This window comes from Limulus polyphemus, unplaced genomic scaffold (genome assembly GCF_000517525.1).
Source record: "Limulus polyphemus unplaced genomic scaffold, Limulus_polyphemus-2.1.2 Scaffold5002, whole genome shotgun sequence".
NCBI lineage: Eukaryota > Metazoa > Arthropoda > Merostomata > Xiphosura > Limulidae > Limulus > Limulus polyphemus.
The window spans coordinates 32,764-48,740 of record NW_013670612.1 but is presented as its reverse complement, the minus strand read 5'-3'; the positions used below and the strand labels follow the sequence as shown (position 1 = coordinate 48,740).

The window sequence follows — 15,977 nt, the reverse complement described above, 5'->3', positions numbered from 1 at the left end:
ATGGATGTAGAGGGAGTCATTGCACATGGAGGTTTGTCACATTCCATTGGTGGAGGGTGTTTCAACATGATTACGTCATCACACAATGGTTCAAATGCATGAATGTAGAGGGAGTCATTGCACATGGAGGTTTGTCACATTCCATTGGTGGAGGGTGTTTCACCATGATTACGTCATCACACAATGGTTCAAATGCATGGATGTAGAGGGAGTCATTGCACATGGAGGTTTGTGACATTCCATTGGTGGAGAGTGTTGCACCATGATTACGTCATCACACAATGGTTCAAATTCATGTGGTTTCACGTGAAATTAAGTGGAACTTTCACAAAGCTGGTGGGTTGCAAACTGCTTTAGCATGAACTTGAGAGGAAAGAAGCTTTCTGTTTGCAGAGGTGAGTATCTATCATAAATACATATTCAGGTGAGGAAAATGCTAACTTTTCTTTATGTCATGTAATTTTATTCTAAAATTTATCACAATCTTTTTTTGTAGTTTCGGCTATTGAAACAATTGATAAGCTAGCTGAAGAATGCATGAAGGATGTAGATAATGATGAAGATGATGATGATGAAAACCTTTCTGGTGATGAAGAATTAATGGTAATATTAAGAATCTTGAAAGTTACATTAATAATTTAGCCATAGATTCTTTGAAACATTTTTTTCATTAGTACAATTATCAGTGAACTGAATAATTGAATTTGGATTTCAGAATACATTGTAATGAAAAATAAAGTTAGGTTAAAGCAAACAAAATAATACTTGTCGCTTTTGTTTTTTTGAATGTCATTTTATATTTATTGGTAATTAATTAATATATAATTTATTTGTAAGTTTGATCCTTATAATAAAAGCAGCATGTAAAGATTCTGTCATCCTTGAAAGAGGTAATATTTAAGGGGGTATATAACTCCTTTTATATGTGCCATCCACTTATAAAAACCCAACTCAATGTAGGTGGGATTATGGGAGGGACAAGGGGGCAGTTATCATACTTATTTTTATTGGATGTAGTATATGTGAGACTTTGGTCAGACTTTTTTTGCACCCACTCCCCACACATTTTGGTTTCATGTCCCACCCATGCAACTCAAATAATCATCATTGATACTTAAACATGTGCAAGGTTTCTTTAGGATTTCTTACTCACTGTCTTAAGTGAAAAATAACGGGAAAATGATTATGAAGAAAACAGCCAATGGCAACAAACCAAACAGAATACATTCTCTTTATAATGGAGAGATCCATCTAATGAAATTAAATATTTTCATGTGAAGTTGAGTCAAATTAGGCCTAATTAATTGGGATTGAAATGTTACAAAGTTGATATACCTGTATAATCTTAAAGTAAACTTGGCCATTGTGGGTTAACGTTGTAAGTTTTCCTAAAAAAAGGTTTACTGAAAATAAATTGTGAAAGTGCAACAAAATTGTTTATAAGAAGGATCTTACCAGTATGGTGTCTATTGTATTGATAAAAGTTGCTCTAATATTTGTAAGTTATAATAAATCAGTCATCTGTTACTGCAGTCTCCATTTTATATATTTAATTTTTATTACCTTTACTCATTTTTTGTTTTATTGTATCTCGTATTTAAATACAACACCAAAAGTTTTCCTCGTATAAAATTATAATTCTCATTGAGCTACTTGTTTTTTTAGGTTTAAGCTCCAAAATTATTCCACATGACATTAATGTCTTCTCATTGAAACACTTCAATTATAATGTATCATTTGCAGATTTTTTATATTCAAATTAAGCTAAATTAAACTGCTTATTTGACAAGAATTTTCAAATATAAAATATAATCATACAGTAAACAACAGTAATGCTGCTTTTTGGATTCACGTGACAGTCTGAACTTACAACTCTGTCATCCAGTAAAGAATTGTCTGTAAAGGCTTCTGACCACACCCATTCTCAGGCTATTCATGTACCAGCTGTTTCTAAGTTAGACCACTCACTGATCTCAACTTTGGAGCAGAGATTGTCCTCATACAAATCAGCTGAAAGTAATGCCAAAACTTCAGGAGATGGATCACGAGCAAGGAGATATGGACGAGGAGTCAAGGTAACATTAACTAATACCTCAATAGTGATTATATTAGATTTTTGTGATTTTGAATTAGTACAGGACAATTTAAAATGGCCAAAACTTTAAGAAGCAATTAATTTTTCTTAATTTTTAAATATCTAAAGTTTTTGATGGGATATTTATATCAATTATATCATTAACTTATTTTAAAAACATGAATTTTAAACATTCAGAATGTTATACTTTTTCTTCTTTTAACTTAGTCACACTACTGGAAGGTTTACAGCCTAAACACAAACAATGTGCTTTTCCTTTTGTAAATTCATGCGACATAAAAACAAAGTTGTGGGTGATAATTTATTTTTTGTACTATAATATTTTATTTAGTTAGTACTTTGTCCAGATAGGGAAACAAAATTAAAAATCAAGCAAAGATTAACATTTTCTGAGCCAGTGGTCACTTTTCAGAGATCAGTTGCACATCTGCATATAAAGTTTCAGAATTTAAATAAAAATGATAATTCAAATTCCATTTCAACAGTTTTATACTCATAAATCGTGAACTGCAATAGTGGTTCATAATAGGGATTGCAAGAAATTGCAAAAAACCTAATAGAATATTCAGGCAAAAAGCACCTTAAACAGTAAAGATTTGTTCATAAAACACTTTAAAACCTTTACTATTGACAGCTGCACACACATTAAAATCCACAAAACTAAAATTGAAATCCACGTGTTAGACTTAAGGGGAAAGAAATGGCCTGTTTGTAATTTTTCTTCTCATTATTATTCTCTTGCCAGCTACAACAAAAACCTCTTTTAGAATACTAAATAAGGTACTGCGAATGTTGTAGTGGTATTGAAAAGTTGATTTGTTTCTTCTATATTTTACATAAGCTAAAAACATCATAATACTAGTGTAAACAATGTTATCAATACCTCTTGAAATTAGCTTCCTTACAAACATCTTAAAAGCTTAAGTACAGGGTGAAACAAGAATTACCAGCCAATAACAGATGAATATTAGATGACTGTTACATGTAGATATTCAGTGCTTTGTACACTATACAATCGGTGTCTTTAGGGAACCAACTGCTATATTATATATGAAGTTAAGGAGTAAAAAAAATCAATACACGTAATATATTTTATTACACCCATTCGTAGAATAATTACCTTTAAAAACATAAAGGTTTATTTAAAATGATACTTTAGGAAAAATAGCAGAGAATTTTAGTTTAGAATTTTTTCATAGTTTTTTAGACTTTCTTTTTTTGTTCTTGAAAACATTTTTATGATAAATGATATTTGTTTGAAATCTACGGAAATTTTCTACTATGACAAGACATCAGATAATCCTTTTACAGTTCTTCAGAATACTGTTGATATTCTGGTGATTTGAGTCTTTATTTATTAATTATTTATTTATTTACTGAAATAATGCATGTACATAAAATAATTTATGATTTATTGAAAAAAAAAGTATGTTTATTTGATATAAATTAATCTTGAATAAGAGTATTGTTAGCTTAATCTGAATTTTTGCCAATTTGTCTATTTCTGCTATTTTTTTATGTTATAGCAGAAGTGGTTACTACTACAAATTGCAAAACAGTTTCACAACAAAACTTTAGAAATTTGATAAAAATTATCGAAAAACTAAATCAAATGATGTGGAATTTCTAAAAACCAGAACTGGATAAGTTTAGTCTGAGTTTCATAAATTCTGGTTATTTCTATTCTAAGATGGAAAAATATATGACCTAGTCCAGGAAAGGTTATAATGATTTTTGGATCCTCTACCGACAGATTAAGAGTTTTTGAAGTGCACAAGAAGTCACCATCATTAACAGTGATACAGTTCTCTATCAGTGTACTAGATCATCTAGAAAAAATGAATGAAAGGCTAATCTGACATTTATATATATCACTCCAACCCAAACCTTCTGTGTGAACGTAAAAGCACATGAATGACACTAACTGTGTTTGTTTCGTTTAACTGACAAAAGTTCACAGTCACATCATGCAGGTTTAGTTGATTATTATTGTGACATTAATCAATATAACTTTTATTTCGATTAATCAGGTATTTTATTTTGTACTAATCGATGCTAATGGGTAGTTGATTATACTGATTGATTAAATCAAAAATAAAATAGACAGTTTGTCTCAAATACGTTCAAGAAATTTCAGCACATAACATTTCGACCTTTGACCTACATAATATTCTGTAAGTAAAGGTACTTTTGTTCAGAAACTATATGTGATTAAAACGTTTTACACAGTGCATCAGTTAACAATTTGATTCTGGTCCTACAGCTTCGTAACCATCAACATGAGGGACGAGAACACTTTCTGTAGTAACTGCTCCTTTCACAATATCAAACTCAACTTCAGACTGTAAATTTTTAAATGAGACTTTAGGATCTTGATAAAGTTTTAAGAAAATAATTTGTACAATATAACACATATAACACGTGTTATATACATACAACACATGAGTGTATATTTTATTTTTAGGGAATGGATGGTATCATTTAACACTATCTCATTTTAAACTATACTTTGCATAATTAGATTCTGTTACTGAACTACCAGAAACTTTCAATCAGATAATATTATCTTCAGTTGTGATATGAAAAATGTGATATCCTTTGTAATTCTCTCTCTTCTGTTCTCACTGTAATGTTAATCCTTTTTTTTTTTAGACACTGGAGGACTTGTTACGTGCAGCCAAAGCTGGAAAAAGTGTTAACGAAGAGGACATTCCTCCTTCTATTCAAATTAAACCTGTTCAACCAGGTGAGTTTTCCAAAATATATGTATTGGTAATAACAAGTACAATCAGATGTTTTGCAATAGTAATTGGTTGCTGTAAGATTAAATCCAGGAACTCAGGGTAGGTTCTGCTCCTCAGGAAAAACCAGGAATGTGGAGTGAACCCTGAGCTCTCAGCGGTTTGGAATCCATAATGTGAAGAAATCTTTTATTCATCCGGAGCCTTTTTTCTTAGTACTACAGCTAACGAAGATTGCTAATCATTAAATATATCGAACTAACGAAGTATGTGTTAAAATGAATGAAATACTTGATCTAGTTAATCCTTTTGAAAAGAACAGATGTTTCTATACATAAGTTCACAATAAGAGATGATGAATGAATTAAAACAAAAAAAACATCTGCATTTTGTTACTGTTACAAATTTTTAACACAAAACAAACTGATAAATAATTAATAATTAATAATAATTAATAATTAATTACTCAATATTCTTGAATGGTAGTACTTCCGGTTCTGTAAAACTTAATATTTACTTAATACTTATTTACTTAATATTTAATATTTATGTATATATATATATATATACGCTTTAGGTCAGAAGAGTAACAAGTTCATGTACTTTGGCTATCTTAGCACAAAGAATTATAGTTTAAGCAGTAAGAGTAACAGTGTTATGTGCCTTGGCTCTCCCAAGACAAAAGATTAGGCGTTAATAATAGGGTTACGTATATCTGGTCTCTTAACACTAAAGATTGGGCTTTAGGCTGTAAGAGTAATAGGATCACGTGCCTTGGTTATCGTAACACAAAAAATATTGTACTTTAGGCTATAACAGTAATCAGGTTGTATACTTTGGCTGTCCTAACAAAAAAAAAATGTTTTAGGCTGTAAGAGTAAAATGGTTCTGTATCTTAGCTGACCTAACACTAAACAATTAAGCTATAGGCTGTAAAAGTAATGGACATTCGTTAGAGTAAGAGAGTTTTATCTTTTAAGCTATAAGAGTAACAGTGTCATGTACTTCGGCTCTCCTCACATAAGATTAACAGGGATACGTACCTTATCAGTCCTAACACACAAATATTAAGTTTCAGGGTATAAAAGTAACTGGTCATGTACTTTCACTTTTCTAACACAAAAAAATGAGGTTTTAGGTTGTAAGAGTAACAAGGTCATGTACCTTGGCTCTCTTAACACAAAAAAGTTAGGCTTTAGGCTGTAAGGATAATAGGTTTATGTACATTCGCTGTCCTAACACAAAAAAGTTAGGCTTTAGGCTGTAAGGATAATAGGTTTACGTACATTCGCTGTCCTAATAAAAAAATTTTGCTTGAGGCTGTAACAGTAGGAGTTTCATATGCTTTGACTGTCCTAACACAAAAAAATTCTGTTTCAGCCTGTAAGAATAAAAGGATTACGTACATCGGCTGTTGTAACAAGGCTATAAGAGTAATTATGTTCCCTTTCTGTACTAACACAAATAAAATTACGCTTTAGGCTATAAGAGTAACAATGTTCCCTTTCTGTACTAACACAAATAAGATTACGCTTTAGGCTATAAGAGTAACTATGTTCCCTTTCTGTACTAACACAAATAAAATTATGCTTTAGGCTATAAGAGTAACAGGGTTATGTACCTTGACTGTCTTAACACAATAACTTAAGCTTAATCTGTAAGAATACCAGAATCATGTTCCTTGGTTTTCCTAACGCATTTAGAAATTTTACTTTAGGCTGTAAAAGCAACAGAGTCGCATATTTTGGCTGACCTAACACAGAATATTAGGCTTTAAGCTGTAAGAGTAACAGGTTTATGTACATTGACTGTGCTAACAGAAAAAAAATTTGACTTGAGGCTGTAAGAGTAACATGCTTGTTATAACTACATTCATTGTTTTATGTTATATCTGACTTGAATTATTTGTATATTCGTTATTTTCATTTGACTTCTTGCAACTCAGTATGTGAATTTTTAAATGAGATTTTGGTTGGTATTTTTAAGATAATGAAAAATTTTTATATAATACAACATGTGAGAGTTCTAATATTTTATATTGAGAAAATAAAATTTGAAACTTTTATCTTTTGATTTGCTGGGGTATCAATATACTTGTAAGACTCAGTAGAAAAGGCACTCCCACTTTTTCTGCTTTACATGCCAAGTATCTACATTAAACCTACTTTTCTGAGAAAAAAAAGAAAAAGAGATGTTTATAACTTATTGGAAACGTATATTATAGTTGACCACGATTATAGTAAACTGGTTCCCGGTCAAAAGATTACAATATCCAAATGTTTACTTTATCTGTAGATGGCTCAGCAGTGCAAGATTTCTACTAGAAAGGGCTAATGAATATCTCAAAAATCAATAAAATAATTTGTTAATGTTAAAAGGGGTACAGAAACTATGAAATACATTACAGTTGACAATACATTACAATCCAAAATTGATAGTAATTATTAATGTTTACAAAACAAGTCTTTAATTGACATTTGCTTGTGATTGGAAGCAATATTTTGATCAGTGAATGATTGTGCTTTCTGTATGCAAGAATGTTCTAAACCTTTGACTGCTGAAAACTGACAAAGAACATTGAGAGTCTCTAATACTTTTATGTTGTTACTATCACACACTATTTGTTGAACCTTAGATGACCTAGCAGACATAATCTCAGCAATAAGTTCCTCATCAGTAAGCTCTCCATTTGTAGTTACTTTCTTGTCGACAACTACAATGCTGTTAAGTTCCTTCATGGTGGCCTCTTGCAAAATAACAACATCCTCAAGTGGTTTTAAACTTACAACATCCTCAACTTTTTTATTTGAAGTGATGCCACCCTTGATCATCAACTCTTTAACCATCTTCCAAGCCTCAGCAGTACTCATTACAGCATCCAGTAGATCAACCTTTTTTTCTTCATGGTTGTCTGCATCTAGAGGGTTGATGATACGACAGAGTAAAATGGAGCAGTAATGCCCTTTCAGATTTTGAATGGTGCCGATGCTTCTCAAAACACCTATTCAAGCTGCTTTTTGACTACAACAGTTCAATCAATGCATGAATGACTAGTTATATTTTCAAACAATGAATCCATATGTGGGATACAGAGCTTCAGCAAAGAAAATTTGTTTACTGACAACCCCATGCATTGTTCAACCCCATCCAAAATGCACCCAAAAAAGAGCAAATTGGAAATTTTCCCTCAAAACATAACATCACTGATGCAAGCCCTTGATATGATGGTTTTTTGGGGCTTTCCAATGCTAGAATAGTGATTCTTTCTTTTGCCCGTTTACCACAACGGTTTTCTTCTCAGAGGCCTCAATGGAGCCATGTGAATCCACCAGTTTGTAAAATAGACCTGTTTTGAAGATACCTTCAGAAACATATGACATGAAGATGGTAGGCAGTTTATGTTTCGATCCATTGAGCTGATGCTGGAATGTCTACAGACTTTGCCACTCCCTTTTCAACTTTGAATGATAAATGGAACCTACATTTCCAGCATGTGAACCATCCATCATTAGGTGTGAATATATGGATAATTATTTTCTCAGCCAGCTCAATTGCTTTATGTTTGATTAACACCACGAAGAAGAACACTTTGAGGAAATGTTTCTTTGAACCAAAGGAACAGTGCATCTTCCAGATCTGCATGTTTTCCCTCCATCTTATGCTTTTGTGTTCCTTTTGTCTATCCACCTCAAAAATTAGCTTTCAGTTCTTCCGAGTTTGTGAAGCCATTGCCTTGCTTACACCTTGCATTTTCTGATGTTTATTTACTATACCCACTGGTTTACTGTAAGCATGTTCACTATAACCTTCAACCACTGTGTAATGTACAGGAGTCTTAAGAGTGTTTATTTATGTTTAGAACCTAAAAGGGATAGTTCACAAGAAAATAATGATGTGTTAACAAGAAGTGTTGCTTGTAGCAGTAAATTAAGTTTTTTAACCTATTTGTAGCTTAGTCAGAGTGATTTTGGGATATGTATTTCTAATGCCTTATATATTTTTTATGTTTGAAAATGCATATTTGAAAGTACATTAATGTTTTTTTAGACAAACAACATAGTAAGTAAAAGTAAGATGACTAGAGTACAGTATCCTAGTGCAAATGGGCCTAAAGTAAGTGATAGGTATTTGGTTTTTGTTTATTTCTTTTATTGGTTGTTACATATTTTCTGACAAAAGTAATGAAAATGAAACATAAAAAATTCTTAGGTTACGTAAAAAAGTAAAATAACCTGAAATTTGATGAGTTTAGGAATTTGAACTTGATCGAACTCAAACTATGTGTAACTTGATCAGTTTGTTTATATGTGTTGAGAAATATAAATTGGTTCTTGCTGTAATTTATTGCTTTTCAAGGATGAACAAACATCTTTCTGTGAACAAAGCCTGGCAATAAAATAACAAAATTAAAAGAAAACCAGTGTGAAAAGGTTAAAGTTTTTAATTGTGAAGATAATTAAATTGAAGATCTGGTGACAAATGATGCATTTAAAGAAGAAGAATGTAAAGTATTATTCATTTTATTTCTAATTTTTCAAATTTTAATTGCACTGTACATTGATAAATTTCTTGCAGTTGGTGTTAGGGTAGATAATAAAATATAATGTTTCACTAACAGAATGACAACTTGATCTTCATTTTAGAAGTTCTAGAGGTTATGTAAATGAAACATTAAAACCGTAAGATAAATACAAGTATTTCTATTCTTAGCAGAAAAATCACATTTCTCTCAGACTGGCTCATTAAAGGCTTTCTAAATTTACAGAAAAGTATTTAGTGAAAATACTGTATTAAGAAATTTGATTTTTGTTCCAATAGTCTTATATTGTTTACTATAAACTTGATAAATTCAAATATAATAGTACATTCAGACTTATAGTACACACAGTTTCATGGCTACTTGGTGGTTACAGGGTTGGTCAAAATGACCTAGCCCCTATACAGAGACTTAAAAGTAAAGTAAGAAAAAAAGCTAAGTGCAAGTTAATAGTTGTAACTTATAATTCAAATTCATTGATTTATCAAACTATGGTAAAATAAGTAGATTTTTTAAGGAAAATCTTATTGAGTTTTGTTTTATTCTTTATTTGTATAGGAAAGGTAGAAAGTTCAGCAGTCCCTCCAGTTCAATTATCAAGAGAAACAGGGTCACCTTTTCATGAAGGGGAAGTCAGTCAGTCCCTTAAAAACAGTGACCTTCCACCACCTCTACCACCCAAACGTCGCTCTGCACAGTTTGAACAGGGTTCTAGCATTACATCTGCAGCTCCTGAACCAAACATTCCACCTTCAACAAAGAGTTCTGTTACCAAACAAGGTTCATGAATAGTTAAGACATTTCTAGAGAAAAAATAGACTGTGAAAGAAACACGAAATTGTATTTTTAAGAATATTGACTTTGTTTTAATAAAGGGAAAAAGTCTTAAAGTCTTGTGAATGTCAAAACTAAATATGTACTTACAATTACTTAAAACAAAAGGTCACTAACTGGTTATTATACTGTTTTCAGTGTAAGAGGATAACTTATTAATTAATTTGTTGTTATAACCAAGACAGAAGTCACTAGTATTACACTATTAGTGAACCTGAGATGTTTTATGATGGTAAGTTGTTGTTATAGCCAAGACAGAAGTCACTAGTATTACACTATTAGTGAACCTGAGATGTTTTATGATGGTAAGTTGTTGTTATAGCCAAGACGGAAGTCACTGGTATTACACTATTAGTGAACCTGAGATGTTTTATGATGGTCATTTGTTGTTATAGCCAAGACAGAAGACACTAGTATTACACTATTAGTGAACCTGAGATGTTTTATGATGGTAATTTGTTGTTGTAGCCAAGACAGAAGACACTAGTATTACACTATTAGTGAACCTGAGATGTTTTATGATGGTAATTTGTTGTTGTAGCCAAGACAGAAGACACTAGTATTACACTATTAGTGAACCTGAGATGTTTTATGATGGTAATTTGTTGTTATAGCCAAGACAGAAGTCACTAGTATTTATACTATTAGTAAACCTGAGATGTTTTAAGCAAGTAATTTGTTAATTAATTTGCTGTTACAGTCAAGACAGAAACTACTAGTGTTACATTACCAGTGAACCTGAGGCTGTTAAAAGATAGTAGTTTTTAGATTAATAAGTTTCAATAAACCTAGACAGATTCAGTTAAGAATATTGGTGACAACTGTTTCTCTTCTTTTCTTAGTTGATACAACTCATAAAATGCTGTGCAGTCGAAGAGATCAATACAAAATATCAGCATTAAAAGCCAAAAAAGCTGGAGATATGCCAATTGCAATGAAGTTCATTAAGATAGCAAAGGTGAGGTTTTAGTTTCGTTTTAAGGATATTATCAATGTAATGTATAATAGTTCTAGTCTTTGTGATTATAGGAATTTATCATAGTTTTATATGTTTCACCAGTATAATTTTGTTTCTCTCGATGTGAGGTTTTAGTTGAAACTAGAATGACAGTTTGATTATTTGAAGAACACAAACAGTTGTATATTTATATTTTTGCCAGACATTGAGTAAGTGAAATACACACATCAAATATTTCATAACCTAAGGTTCACTACATGAGATGAGGTTTACAGCAATAAACCAAAAGAGAAGTTACTCATTGTAATGACTGAATATTAATTTTGCTATATTTTCCATCTTTCTATTAATAGATAAATCTTTGAAAAAACAAACTCTGAAAGTAGTCTCAGGTTTTGTCACCCTTATATTTAGATTTGGGATCTTTTCGTCATCATTTATCTATTAAATTTATTCTTATATTTAACTTTAGATCAATTATTTTTCCTAGCAATTTGATGAAGTGATTGATGCAGTGGAAAAAGGAGATGCAGTAGATTTATCCAACATGCCACCTTCTCCTCCTGATTTCCAAGGTATTCTGCTACATAATTATATTTCTCAACTGTCTTTATTTTCAAATGTATACCAGAAAATGGTAATGTGACATTAACCCGTTTTGCGACTGCTACTGTGTTTGATTCAGTACATGGTCGATATCTTAGCAAATAGAAAAGATAAGAGGTTCTTATTTTATATTCTAGCCTGTCAATACTGGTGGTTTTAGTTCCTAATTCGTACAAGACTATAGACTTTGTATTTTGACATCACAAACATCTCATTTGAACCAGTGCTGCATTCACCATACCACACAAAAATCGAAGTTTAAGTGTTTTTGTTTTTAATATTTGCTTTTAAATTAAGAAATTGAATAATGTGTAATACAAAAATTTGAATTATAATCCACAATTTGATACCCAAATTATTGACATAAATTGTTAAAATAGTGGTTCAATAAAACAAGTCAACAAACGTGATGATGTGGCCTTCTTTGACATGTGACCTGTGACAGTAAGGTTAATAACCTTCTTTTAGAACATTATGCTTCACTTCCAGAGGGGTGAAACAGCAGGTGGGAATTTACCCACTAATTTTCTTATTAAACTGTTTAGAACATTATTTCTAGCAAAATATTTTTTTATGTTCTTCAAACCATCCTGAAATAAATTCCATGGGCTGGCCAAATTATAGGCAAAAAAACTGTTAAAGTTAAAATAAAGACCTGAAAAGTTGTTTTATGATATAATACATACATCAAACTGTTCACCCTCCCCTTATTAATGACCAACGGTAAAGCAGATTCTTGTTCCAATTCAAGAGTGAATTAAATATTCACACATTTTCTATTTAAATATTCAACAATTTTATTAAAATCACTTATCTCTTGAAAAACACGAAAGTGTCATCTACATATCTATTATGTAATAAAGGTTTAAAACTACCTGGGCATTCATCAAACCAATTTTATTTTTTATGATGTCGCATGATGATATTTACCATTATCAGCACTAAACTTGATCTTGTAATGGCCCTAACATAGTACTATTAAGATAAAATGTGACTCCTTAGTAGTTACTTTCATTAATTTTTGTAAAATATTGTTAGGAAACCATGTGCAACTCTTACGTACGATATAACACATTTATACAAACATCATGGCTTCATCTAAAGGGGGTATTAGTAAACAAGGAATCAGCAAGTAAACTAGCTAAAACAACATTCTGATTAAGTGTCTAATAATCTTATAACATTCCAAATTATCTTTCAAGACATAAAAATTACAAGTAAACTCTTAAAAGATTACCCACTAAAACTGATAACCGTTGGTTGTAACGACTAGTCTTTAATACAGTAAGTATAATTCAACAATTCTCTATATTTATCTTGTGTAAATTATATAGACTACCAGCATGAAATCCTGCTGGTCTAATCTCTCTACATACCTTAGATAAGTATATACAATACCAGCATGAAATCCTGCTGGTCTAATCTCTCTACATACCTTAGGTAAGCTATATACAATACCAGCATGAAATCCTGCTGGTCTAATCTCTCTACATACCTTAGGTAAGCTATATACAATGGATCTCATGCAGGTATTGTATATAGCTTACCTAAGGTATGTAGAGAGATTAGACCAGCAGGATTTCATGCAGGTATTGTATATAGCTTACCTAAGGTATGTAGAGAGATTAGACCAGCAGAATTTCAAGCTGGTATTGTATATACTTTATCTAAGGTATGTAGAGAGATTAGACCAGCAGGATTTCAAGCTGGTATTGTATATACTTTATCTAAGGTATGTAGAGATATTAGACCAGCAGGATTTCAAGCAGGTATTGTATATACTTTATCTAAGGTATGTAGAGAGATTAGACCAGCAGGATTTCATGCTGGTATTGTATATACTTTATCTAAGGTATGTAGAGAGATAAGACCAGCAGGATTTCATGCTGGTATTGTATATACTTTATCTAAGGTATGTAGAGAGATTAGACCAGCAGGATTTCATGCTGGTCCTTAGGTAAGCTATATACAATACCTGCATGAGATCATGGTGGTCTAATCTCTCTACATACCTTAGGTAAGCTATATACAATACCTGCATGAGATCCTGCTGGTCTAATCTCTCTACATACCTTAGGTAAAGTATATACAATACCTGCATGAGATCATGCTGGTCTAATTTCTCTACATACCTTAGGTAAAGTATATACAATACCAGCATGAAATCCTGCTGGTCTAATCTCTCTACATACCTTAGGTAAGAGACCAGCATGATCTCATGCTGGTATTGTATATAACTTACCTAAGGTATGTAGAGAGATTAGACCAGCATGATCTCATGCAGGTATTGTATATACTTTACCTAAGGTATGTAGAGAGATTAGACCAGCAGGATCTCATGCAGGTATTGTATATAGCTTACCTAAGGTATGTAGAGAGATTAGACCAGCAGGATTTCAAGCTGGTATTGTATGTAAATCTCTCTACATACCTTAGGTAAACTATATACAATACCTGCATGAGATCATGCTGGTCTAATTAATCTCTTTATATATTTCTTTTCTTATTGTCTTTTATTAATTTTAACAAAAATCTCATTATCGTATCTGCTCTTGTTTTTTTTTTGTGGGATATTTTTGATTTCCTTTAGTTTAGTTTCATTATCTAAAATCTTGTTATTTTAGTCACATCAAGATAACTACTTTATTACCATTATCAGACTTGGTTATAACAATATTTGTAGTCTTACCAAGTTTTTTGTAAATGCTTCCAATTCCAATAACCCAATAGTCAATGTTTTAGGGTTAAATTTATAGATGCGTAAACCACTTAAACCAGTACTATTGAAGCTGATTCTTCCATGCCATTACAGAACGTAAATTTCAACACTATGGTAATGCTTCACTGATCCCTGTTGACAATTGAATGCACCAGGGTGAGAATACCTATCATTCTTTAGAATTCCCATATATTTGTACAAAGGGCATGTCATAACGGCTTGAATGAACATACTGATCAAATTTAGGGTCTGAAATAACTGTCATGGTACCCCATGTAGTGCCTTAACTATATAGAAAGAAGCTAGCAAGGAGCTAGCATATGGTACCAGTATATGCTAGAAGAAATCAATTTAATAGCACTCCACAAATAAACCTTGTTAAAACTGTATTTAACACTATTTATATTAAGTTTTGTTGTTTTGCCATGGCCCAAAAAGTGTAGAGAATTGTCAGTAGAGCAGAGAATTTGCATAAAAACTTTACGTGATGCTGGTTGGACTCTCCAACAAATTGCTGCAGACTTGACATGTTCACCAAACACCTTCAAGTGCACTCTAGATTGTGAGACTGAGACAGGTAAATTTGAAAATAGGACAGGAAGATGCAGAACATCTAAACTCGATGATATTGATGTTAAGTTTCTTCATTTATGCAGCTTTTGGGACAGAAGGAAGACTGCCTCTGATCTTAAGCCTGAAAAAGTGTCCAGATCTACAGTATCAAGAAGAATCAACAAGAATGGAATATTTGGTCTTCTAGCAGTTTAAAAACCTCTACTTCAATCTCCAAATATTGTGAAGAGTTGAAATTAGCTGAAAATCACAAAAACTGGACTTTTGACGATTGGAAAAGGGTGTTATGGATGGATGAGTCCAAGTTTGAAATATTTGGTTCAATGCATAGGTTGTACTTCCAGTGGACAACAAATGAAAGATACTTACCTCAATGCATAGCATCTACCATGAAGCATGGGGGAGGAAGTGTGATGGTTTGGGGGTGTTTTTCTGCTGAAACAACAGGAGATATTTGCAAAATAGATGGAATAATGGACCAGTGCAAGTACCATCAGATACTTATCTGTCATGATATACCCAGTGGTTTGTGTATTATTGGTAAAGGATTCTACTGCCAAGAATATAGTGACTCCAAACACTTATCCAACCTATGCAGAAATTACTTAGCTAAGAAAGAAGCTGCTGTAATCATTCAAATGATACAGTGGCCCCACAGAGCCTCGATCTCAACCCAATTGAACAGATCTGGGATTTGATTGATCAAAAACTTGACAAATCAAAAGTTATATTATGAAGTGTACTAGAGACATTTGGAGTAAAATCCCAAAGGACACTCTGATTAAATATGTTGCAACAATGCCCGAAAGACTGTCTGCAGTTATTAAAACAAAAGGGGAAACACAAAATATTAACTCTTTGCTGAACTCAAGCACTACCAATGAGTTTCTGTTGTACTAAATATGAAGATTAAT

General features: G+C 31.9%; 1 protein-coding gene across 1 annotated transcript in view; it reads left to right on the top strand.

Annotated features, from left to right (window-relative positions):
• LOC106471981 (coiled-coil and C2 domain-containing protein 1-like) overlaps positions 1–15,977 on the top strand; it is a gene marked incomplete at its 3' end in the record, with an annotated part of 54,816 nt that overhangs the window by 7,206 nt on the left and 31,633 nt on the right. The window contains exons 3-8 of the mRNA XM_013932609.2: positions 497–603; positions 1,860–2,075; positions 4,748–4,841; positions 9,932–10,153; positions 11,050–11,165; positions 11,656–11,740. Coding sequence (XP_013788063.1) covers positions 497–603; positions 1,860–2,075; positions 4,748–4,841; positions 9,932–10,153; positions 11,050–11,165; positions 11,656–11,740 — 840 coding nt within the window. The remainder of the gene's footprint in view (positions 1–496; positions 604–1,859; positions 2,076–4,747; positions 4,842–9,931; positions 10,154–11,049; positions 11,166–11,655; positions 11,741–15,977) is intronic.